General features: G+C 33.9%; 2 protein-coding genes across 2 annotated transcripts; both read right to left on the bottom strand.

The window, feature by feature from the left end:
• Positions 1-533: 533 nt before the first annotated feature.
• On the bottom strand, positions 534-4,028 carry LOC132175656 (Rho GTPase-activating protein). The gene is made up of 5 exons (XM_059587667.2): positions 3,640-4,028; positions 1,749-2,463; positions 1,262-1,655; positions 786-848; positions 534-702 (listed from the first exon to the last, which is right to left on the bottom strand). Exons 1-5 carry the CDS (start codon positions 3,977-3,979, stop codon positions 616-618), a joined length of 1,599 nt encoding a protein of 532 aa, XP_059443650.2. The 5' UTR covers positions 3,980-4,028; the 3' UTR covers positions 534-615.
• A 1,953-nt stretch (positions 4,029-5,981) lies between these two features.
• On the bottom strand, positions 5,982-6,719 carry LOC132176047 (protein expression protein). The gene has a single exon (XM_059588159.2). It carries the CDS (start codon positions 6,562-6,564, stop codon positions 6,205-6,207), a length of 360 nt encoding a protein of 119 aa, XP_059444142.1. The 5' UTR covers positions 6,565-6,719; the 3' UTR covers positions 5,982-6,204.
• Positions 6,720-9,663: the final 2,944 nt, after the last annotated feature.

The raw sequence follows: 9,663 nt of genomic DNA, 5'->3' as shown, positions 1-9,663 counted from the left end.
TGCTACCCGGAATGCTATTGCTTTTACTGCAAATTCTTTACAAAATGACCCGACATTTTACATAATACTTATTATGTTGGCTAGTAAACAATTAAATTTACACTTATGTTATGCCATGTGGCACTCACATAGACCGTTACTTGAGTTTGCAAGAGAATATTCAAAGTATTTTCCTTCAAACAAAATTATAGCAAAAAAATTAAAAATAAACAGTTACGAAGATGTTGCAAGAATATATATATATTTTTTTAAAATAAAGCCGAACCTTTACAAAAATTTTATATTATTTTTTTAATAATAATAAAAAAAGAATATTTTGAGAATTTTGACAAAATTTAATAAAAATAAGTAATTAAAAAAAGTTAAAAGTTTGATACCCTTAATTAAGAATTTTTAAACTTAAGAAGAGTACTTTTAAAATGCGTTGAAGTTCAAGAAAATTTTGTAAAATTTTCCTTTTATTAACTACTATTTGTTAATCTATTTTCTTGGGAAGGTATTAAAACAAGAAAAAAAAAATAGAAAAGAAAAGATCATTGAAATTGGAAAAACCTTAGATTATCAAAATCGATTGTAAACTCTACATATTAACAAACTGACAAAATCTTGTGCCTGCTATCTCGAGCATCGAGCTTCAGCCTTTCTCTTCTTGCCCTTGGCACTAGTTTTCTTTTTGGACTTCTTAAACCCTGCACCACTCTCCTGTAACCAGCAAGTATTTTCAAACGATTAGGTGACATAAAGTGGACACCAAAGTCATCAATAAAGGAGGTTTTTAGATGTACCTTCCTGTAGTGTCTATAAGCAGTTCGACCTGTCAACTCCTTCCCATCTTTAGTGACATAAGCCTGCAGAGGAATGATAGAAGGATAAGATAGCATCAGCCTGCCAATTATTAAAGACAATAACAATGATTTCATTTCCTTTTTCTTTTTCTTTTTTGGGAGCCTGAGGGGTAACACAAAGGTAAAAGGACAACAAAATATCCAAGCATCAAGCAAATGAAGCCAGCCATAACAGTTTCACAGAAACCTTGGATCACTTCATTTTTTTGTGAGATGTCACAATAAGACAATTCAAGCTCTCTTAGGTGTTAACAGACAAACATGACTACTTCCAAGATTTCAACTACAATGATAAATCATTAACAACTCACATTTACAAAATCAAGTGACTGAGCAAGTAAATGACTTCAACCTGCAAATTGGTATGGTCCTACTTGAAATTCACTCAAACCAAAAGGCAATTTTTAGTTACATACCTTCCTTCCCTCTGGGGTTGTATACCAATGACCTGCAGACTGGCCATTTGCATGAACCCGTCGTTGGCCAGCATCCTTTGGAGTGTTAGCAGAGCTTTTGGGGTTCACCCAACTTTCAGGAGCATGCAAGACTTCTTCAGCATTTGATTTTTTCGATCTATTTCTTCCCTTTGTTGACCTGTTTGCAACATTGATTTTCCGAGCTGCTTTCTGTCTAGAAGGTTCTCCCTTGCTAAATGAAGAAACGATTTTGGGGTCCATCCAGCCTCCAGAAGGAAGCAAGACTTCTTCAGCATTTGATATTTTTGATTTATTTCTTCCCCTTGTGGAGCTCTTCTCAACATTGCTTTTACAAGTTCGCTGTTTAGAAGCTTCTTCATGGTTAAATTGTCTCCTGAAGTGGCAATAAGTGCATACTATGATATAACACGATAAAGTTGATGAAAAGCAAAAACAATAAAAATAGAAGAAACAGAAAGAAAGATACATGTAATCAATAACTGATGCATTAGGCTGTTGATTTCCTCTGCTCTTAGTAACACCCAGCGGAGAAAAGTTGGGTAAGCGATCACGGACTAATTTCTGAACCCTTGGATCATCATGGAAAAAATAATGATGAGCATGAGGAACGGGATCATCTGTGACCCATACTTGTCCATCTTTTCTGCTGCTAGTTGTATTCTCTTGGTAAACCTCATTGGCATTAACACATACATCGCTCCTCGATTTCAGGGTTACACTCTTCTTCAACGATAGGAAGTATTCTTCACAAACCTCATCCAAAGCGGGTGTTTGAATGCGAAAATTCTTCATTGGACAGAAATCTTTCCATAAATCCTCATTTTTTTTCAAGTCAAGTGAAGCTTTTCTCTTTTGTTCACTCACAGTTGCAGAATGGTCAGGGTTAGATTGTCGCTCCGTTGAGGATGGACCAGCTTTATGAGCGTCTCTGCTTACATTGTCATGACTGGATGAATCATCAGAATCAGAATCAATTAACTGGAACTTTCGGAGAGGACTGATAGTTAACTTTGGTAATGTTGACAGATTGCCGCTTGTCTCCAAATTTACAGAAGCTGGGTTATCAGAAAACTGTTTCCTTTTCCTCTGGGTGGTTGATTGAGTGGCTAAAACCCCACATCCATGCAATGGGATCTTTGAACTGCTACACATAGATTGGTACTGCAATGGTGGATGTGCATCTGCCACAGATAAGCATTAGTCTAGTAGAACTAAAATGGGTATCCAAACTCAATTTATAATTTTCTAATTAAAAGAAAGGTCATCCAAAAATGAATATAGCAGTTCTTCTATAAAGCTATTTGAAATGACCTACATTAATAGACCAGGAATACTAGCGAGCTCCAAAAGCATGATGGTCCTGCTTCTTTGACCATCTAGAAAGGAGCATCTAACTAGAAATAGAGAACCATTTATTCCGTAAATCCAATGTAGTCATTTCTTAAACACAAACCTCCTGTTATACAAATCAGTGACTTAGTTAAGGAAGCTGCAACTTGTTAGGAAGAAGATACATCATAGAAAACAGATCACTAAAAAATATCTCAATTGACTGATGAACATAATGATCATCTTATTTACAATGCTCAGAGAGCAAAAACTTTGCTAGAATCATTTTTGAATTAAAAAAAAAAAAAAAAAAGTAGCTAAGCAAAAATTAGAGGTTTTAGGTGTGTTGGGGACGCCGGGGGCAAGCCAACAATATACTCAAATTCATCCTCCCTAAAATTGCATAATAAAAAATTCTTAAGGAACCAATAACCACTTTACAGTCTCACCATCAGAAATCTCAAGTCACAAATTTTTTTTTTTTTTTTTTTAATTTTCTGAGCAATCTCAAGTAGCTAGCATCTATCATTCAAGGAACTTTCCATCGAAACAATCCGGGAGCACATTCTCGAAAGAATTTGATATTAGTTCTGAGCCGACCTAAGCTCAGATCGTTCCTTTCCAAACTCATAATGCAGCAAGTTTGATATCTGATTTCCTTAGCAAAGCCGAGCATAACATCTCTCAAGTTGTATTAGCAACCTCTTGAGCAAAACCTAAGCCTATACTCGCAAAGCGCCCGCCTTTATCCAAGTTGATCAAATTACAATCACATTGCTCATCTACAACAACTCTTCTAATCATTGCCCACCAACAATCCAATCAAATTACCCAAACCAACTCTTCTTTTAACCATCAAAATTATCATAATCACTACATTTTAACCAAATGGGTCCCCAAATAATCATATCACTCAATTGTGAAACAGTATATGGCAAATCATATAACATAGAAAATCAGAATACCTAACTAAAACAAATATTCTTATTTTTTGCAATTAAAAAGACCCTAATCTAATTATTTATTACCTCTGAGAAAATCGCCGTCTTGTGACGAAAACTCTTCGATGTCATCGTCACCGGCACAGCGCGATTGTGGCAAGTCCAAGCGCGTCTGAAGCAATGGCGTTTTTGTGGCGGTTGTGGGCCCTCGCCTGAGCCGCTTGAGAATCCGGGGCGGTTCCGGCCCGGCTTCAGGATCCGAGTCCAAGACCTCGGATCCGAATGCTTCGTCCTCGCGTGCACTTCCGTGGGTTACGGAGTTCGGAGCTGGCGTTTGGATCGGGTGATCCTCCGGCGGTACTTGGGGCTCCAAATCGAGACACAGATCGAATCCGAGAGAGAACGAGGGGGGTTCGTAGCCCGCCATGGAAGAGAGACAGAGAAGAGGGAGAGCTATGAATTGGAGGGAAATGGATTTGCGGGATTTGTCTGTAAAATTAAATAGCGGGAATTGTGTCTGTAAAATTAAATAGAGGAAATTGAGTTTTAAAATTATATAACTTTTATTTTCAAATTAAATTATTTAAATTTATAATTTTATATGTACTACTGAAAAAAAAAAATGAGATTCAATAAATACCGTAATGAAATTTTTTTAATTTTTTAACTTAATAATAATATAAATTTTTATTACAAAATTATATTAAGAAATTTAAAAGATTCTAATTCAATATGTAAATTGCTTCATACTCCCCTTAGAGCATTTTTATTGGGCTAACCATTAGCCAATGTTTATTTTGGTTAGGCTTATAGAAAAAATGGGCAGAACAAGTAACCTCATTTAATTACTGCTCAATAATGCATAAGTAAAATTAATATAATTCTCCATCTTCGTTAAAAATGGTAAAATTTAATAAATAAATAATATTTTAAATAGAATAGTGAAAGTTGATAATTAAAATGAATAGTGAGATGTATGTGCTTCGAAAAAATAAGTAGTTAAAATAGAAAGGAAAAAAAAAAAAAAAGTATTTAACTAAAATTTGTCAAACCGGATGTAAATACTCTTATGACAGATAATGAGATGAGTTTTTAATTTTGATTATTAAATATATGAATTTGACCCTGAAATTTTCTCCCCTCCACTCACGTCCCAAGCGGGGTGAATGATTAGCTCTGCCTACAATGTGAGGGAACAGTGAAAGTAGTCGCATAGTTGCATTGTAACTACCTGTTTGTAAAGGTGGAAGAGGTAACTTTACCCATAAAAAGGGTGGTGGTGGGGTTGGTTGAGCAACCCCTTCACCATTGTTAAAGAAAAAGGTGAAATTGTTTGCATCTATAAATTTTCAGGCTCATGTAACTCAGTCTCACATATTATTATAAGTAATGAAAATTAGGATTTAAATAAATACTTCATACATTATGGGATCCAAACATACTATGATAACCACATCATCCCATCGAATAGGAGGACTTTTCATATCACATAGCTGCATAATCGACCACCAAATTCTTCATGTCCTCTATCTTTTACATTCTCAATTCTCATCTGAGTTTTAATACCCGTTCTTTCGGCGCGCAACAGACGCCCCGATGAATCGCCGGCACCATCACGCGCGACGTCTACAACCACCCACAAATAGTAGCAAGGATTCCTAACCACTTCAAAGAAAAATAACGTTCCGCCACGTCAGCAATCCCCAAATGGAAAACAACTGCTTCAGCTAGAGAATCATGAAGTGTTCACATTTACATTGAGGGGACCAGTGTGAATAATATAGCTATAATTAGATGTTGGCACTTCATCAGTGGGGTAGCTGATTAATTCAACGTTGTCCAATTCTTTGTTTCTTGGTCTCTTTTTTATATCTTTTTCTCCACCTGTACACTAACTGTACGAGAATACAATGACTGGGAGGTTGAATTTTGCTTCAGGTTTTATTTTAATGGTGATTAATCCTTACAACTATACTACTCTTCCACAAGTTATTCCCATCTTCCAATCATTACTGCTAGCTGTTTATTACTTCATAATATTTCATTTTTTTAAAAAAAAAAATTAACTTGAACAAGTCCACTTCAAATTAGGAATTAATAAGCTTTGATCATGTCTTACTCATTTTTTTAAAAGTACATATTTATGAGATCATTTTTATATTTAAATTTTTTAAAAATATTTTTGTTAAATACAAAAAAAAAAAAAAAAAAAAAAAAAAAGTAGAGAAGAGGTACAACTAGCTATAGGAGGATTAAGATCACTAAAAGAAACCAGAACAACATGGGACAGGCAAAAAATGAAAATGTTTCAATTTGATTCATATGACTATGATCCATCTAGATATAATTTTTTTTTTTCTTGGGTGTAGAAGAGAGAAGGGAAAGATTCATTTGAACAGAAACCAAGAAAAAGAAAAAAGAAAAAGAAATTAACCTCAAACTCTGCCTCATATAAAGGTGTGTTTGGTATTTACAGTAATTAAACAAAATGTATAGAACAAAAACCAATTCTAACACTACATTAACCAACACGAAGACATCCTTAAGAGCAAGAAAGACTCATATATAACACCTATCATATCTTCATCATCATCATCATCGTCAATATCATCATCATCATGTCATGACCACATGTACAGTACTTGATGATCATCAATTAACTTCAGGAATGCTCTGCAGGGCAGGTCTCCAGGACCGTTGATGCGCCTCGTACCGATCACTGACGCTCATCAACTGAGCCAAAACCTGGTGCACCGACAAGTCTTTTATGTCGACTCTACCCAGCAACTCCTCCAGTTGCTTCCTCGTGATCTTGATCTTCACCTCCGTAGTTTTCGCTGCTGTTGTAGACGAACTAAACCCACTTTCGTCATCACCCAGAAGACCCTTTTCCTCCATTTTCATGGCCCTGCCGTCCACGTCATCACCGGCGAAAAGCCCTTCCTTTGCCAGAGATCCCCAGTCCTCGCCACCCCATTGCATAGAAGATTCATGCCTTATACAATTTCCCATTACTCCTGATGATCACTTGTTTATGTATCTTCTTCTTTTTCTTCTTTTTGTTGGATTTGTTTTCCCTTTTGTTAATTTTGTTGAGAGAGATCCCAGAGGAAGTTTTTGGAAATGGAGAGGAGTGGGATATATATATATATACACACAAAGGTGGTGACAGAGAAATGGGAAGGTAATGGGAAAAAGATAATGGAGGAGGAGAAAGAGTCATACCTAATTTGTTTGCCACCTTGGATGACATGTCTTCCTACGTGGCAGGTAATGGGGTTTGACCCCATCACGATCATTCTTTTTTTTTTTTACTTTTTCTTTTTGCAGTTCCAACTGAAAGCATGTGAGATGAGATGACTTCCACATTGGTACGTAGCTATAGCCGTCGGTGGGCGGCGGCGGCGGCTTGGTTCGGCTTGCTAACTAGAAGCTAGCCCCCTTTGAATTTTTTATTCAAACAAATTTGGGACATTTTCTGATCATAGGCTCATTACAAAATTATAAATGGCCGGGATAGATAGTAATAAAATAAAGCTCAAAGAGCTATTTCTCTTTGTGTAGGAGTGAATTTTTTTTTTTAAAAAAAAAAAAAAAATTAAGGGTCTTGGTGAAGAAAAAACAAACTTTTTAATAAATTTGATGGAATACTTTAAAAAAAAATTGATGCTCGGAATTTCTTTATTTATGCTACTATGTTTTTCATGGAGAGTAGATCATAAAAAATGAAGTAATTCTAAAAATTCATCTTGTGTCATTTCAAATATGAAGTGGCTTTTAGAATTACTATTTGATCAAAATTTAATAATGATCAGTTACAAGCTCAATGGTGATTTTAAGAGTCACATCATTATTTTACATACACAAAAGTGGTACAAGAGGGACTTGTACTTTAAAAAATGAGAGTAATGTTAAGGACCATCTTTTTATCCTCTTAAAGAGGATGTGGCTTTTAAAATCACCATTTGATCAAAATTAAAGTATGATTTATTTAAAATTTAATGGTGCTTTTGAAAGTCACGTAAGATTTAAGAGGATAAAAAGATGATCCTTAACATTACTAAAAAAATGAGACTTAGAACTAAACTTCTTCCTTTTCTATATTTTAGCTTTTATTGGTTTTTATTTATTTATTTTATAACCAATATAAATAAGTGTAAAGGTGGTCATATGATATTTCATAAATTATTAACTTACAATGAGTGTCGCATGTTATAGAAAACAATGGTAAAAAAAGAGAGCATATGAGTTATTTATTGGATTAGGAATCAAAATTTGAATTGGGTATTGATTAATAAATAAATAAATAAATAAATCTTCCTATGTTATGCTATTTAATTTACCTGTAAATTCAATATTCAACGGGATGAATTACATCTCGGCGATATCGAATCCGATTTCAATATCATGAATAACAGTATATATATAAAAAATAAAAATAAAAAGATGTTTTTGTATGACAAATGGTTAGTTCAAGTGAATTTCACTTAATTATTTAGTTATTTTATCATAATAATGTGGTATTTAGATATAGGAAAAACCGAAAAAGTCAAGATTTATGAGCCAAGCATTGTCGACCAAACGAGAGATGTAGATTGAAAGAATTGAACTTCATTAACTTTGAATTGTGGAAAAATATATTCGACTTAATTTATTAATTTGAATTTGAATGATCAAACCACACGTGATACACATTATAATAGTTTAGTATTACTAATCAAATTCAAGTGAATTATAACACCAATTAATACTCCCGTGTACGTACCGTAATGCGTGGTCACATTCCAAATAATTTTGGTCAAATTAATATTTTATCATAATATACTTATCAATTTTGATCACCAATGATCATATGGTTTTGTTATGATATATAGATCAAATCACTCATCCCATATTGTTAGTGTCTTACAAAAACAATACATATATATATATTTCCAAAAATTAAACCTTTTTTCTTTTTTGTAAAATAAAAAATAAAAAATGCTCTCATGAAAGTCCTAAGTGGTAAGAGGCTACGTCAGTAGGTGGGGCCACAACAACTACGGATAGGGCCTATACCCTCTAGCCACCTAAGATTTTTATGGACCAAAAATAGTATTTTTATTGCAGTATAGCAAAATTCATAAACATAACATGAATGAAAAAAAAATTAATCAACAATGTTATAATATATTCTGATATTTTTATGGTTTATATTTTATAGAATAAGTCGATTTATGTTTACTTGTATAGGCCGACTTATTCAATTAGTATGTACCGTAAACAATTAAGTTAATGAGCACAGTGTAGTTATAAGGGCCATTCAGAATGTAAGCATAGATGTCTAACACCGAACCATCTGTAATTGTTTATTTATCTTGCTTCTGCTATTATTTATATATTATATATTTTCCCACCAACTGCAACATGGTATGAAAGATTCATAATATTTCAACAAACAAAAAAAATTAAATATTTAGTAATTAATGTGATAAGTGTTACATGAATTATTTATCGAAAAAAGAAAAAGAAATAAAGAAACAAAAGAAAAACAAAAGATAGGTCATAGGTGTTTTAATTTGCTGAAACGAAGCCATGAATTTGATGAAGTCACGCCGTTTGACTGAGACGAAAGCCGGCTTGAAGCCCAAAAGCAGGTGTGAACGGGGTTTAGAAGGGAATCTTTCAGCTCAAAGCAGGTGTGAACGCAGAAGAAGGAAGGGAATCTTTCACGTACGTAGGTGCCACTGCTCTTTCACGTGTGATTGCCCACTTGAATCTTGATTACGATGCATGTAGATTGAAATTACTCGCTTTTTCATCATAACCCCAATTATTATCATCTTATTCTTATCCATATCCAACCAAATTCAGCTCTCTTTTTTAGCCTCCATCTGCATCCGTCAAATATGTGTGGAAATTAGGGCGATTAATTTTTTTTTTGCACGATTTGTAAATTTGATATAAAATTAATTAAAGAGTTAGAGTTAACGAGTTTCACCTGTTTAATCAAATGAATAAGTTAAAATTGACATATATATTTATATACACATGCTTTAATATTGCTCGAACCAGACATGCGAACCCGACCCCTAATGAAAACTAACCTTGAGCATCTCTCTTACTTTTTTT

The sequence above is a fragment of the Corylus avellana genome, chromosome 3 (genome assembly GCF_965113065.1).
Source record: "Corylus avellana chromosome 3, dhCorAvel1.hap1.2, whole genome shotgun sequence".
Lineage (NCBI taxonomy): Eukaryota > Viridiplantae > Streptophyta > Magnoliopsida > Fagales > Betulaceae > Corylus > Corylus avellana.
The sequence above is the reverse complement of the archived record's forward strand: the minus strand, read 5'-3'. Positions and strand labels throughout refer to the sequence as shown.

What these genes read in the sequence shown, in the direction of transcription:
- LOC132175656 (XM_059587667.2), bottom strand. Translation starts at nt 3,979, where the DNA reads ATGGCGGGCTACGAACCCCCCTCGTTCTCTCTCGGATTCGATCTGTGT. An exon ending in AGACGGCGATTTTCTCAGAG is followed by an intron (nt 2,464 to 3,639) that starts GTAATAAATAAT and finishes TATCTGTGGCAG; the next exon opens with ATGCACATCCACCATTGCAG. An exon ending in CTTATAGACACTACAGGAAG is followed by an intron (nt 703 to 785) that starts GTACATCTAAAA and finishes TGCTGGTTACAG; the next exon opens with GAGAGTGGTGCAGGGTTTAA.
- LOC132176047 (XM_059588159.2), bottom strand. Translation starts at nt 6,564, where the DNA reads ATGGGAAATTGTATAAGGCATGAATCTTCTATGCAATGGGGTGGCGAG.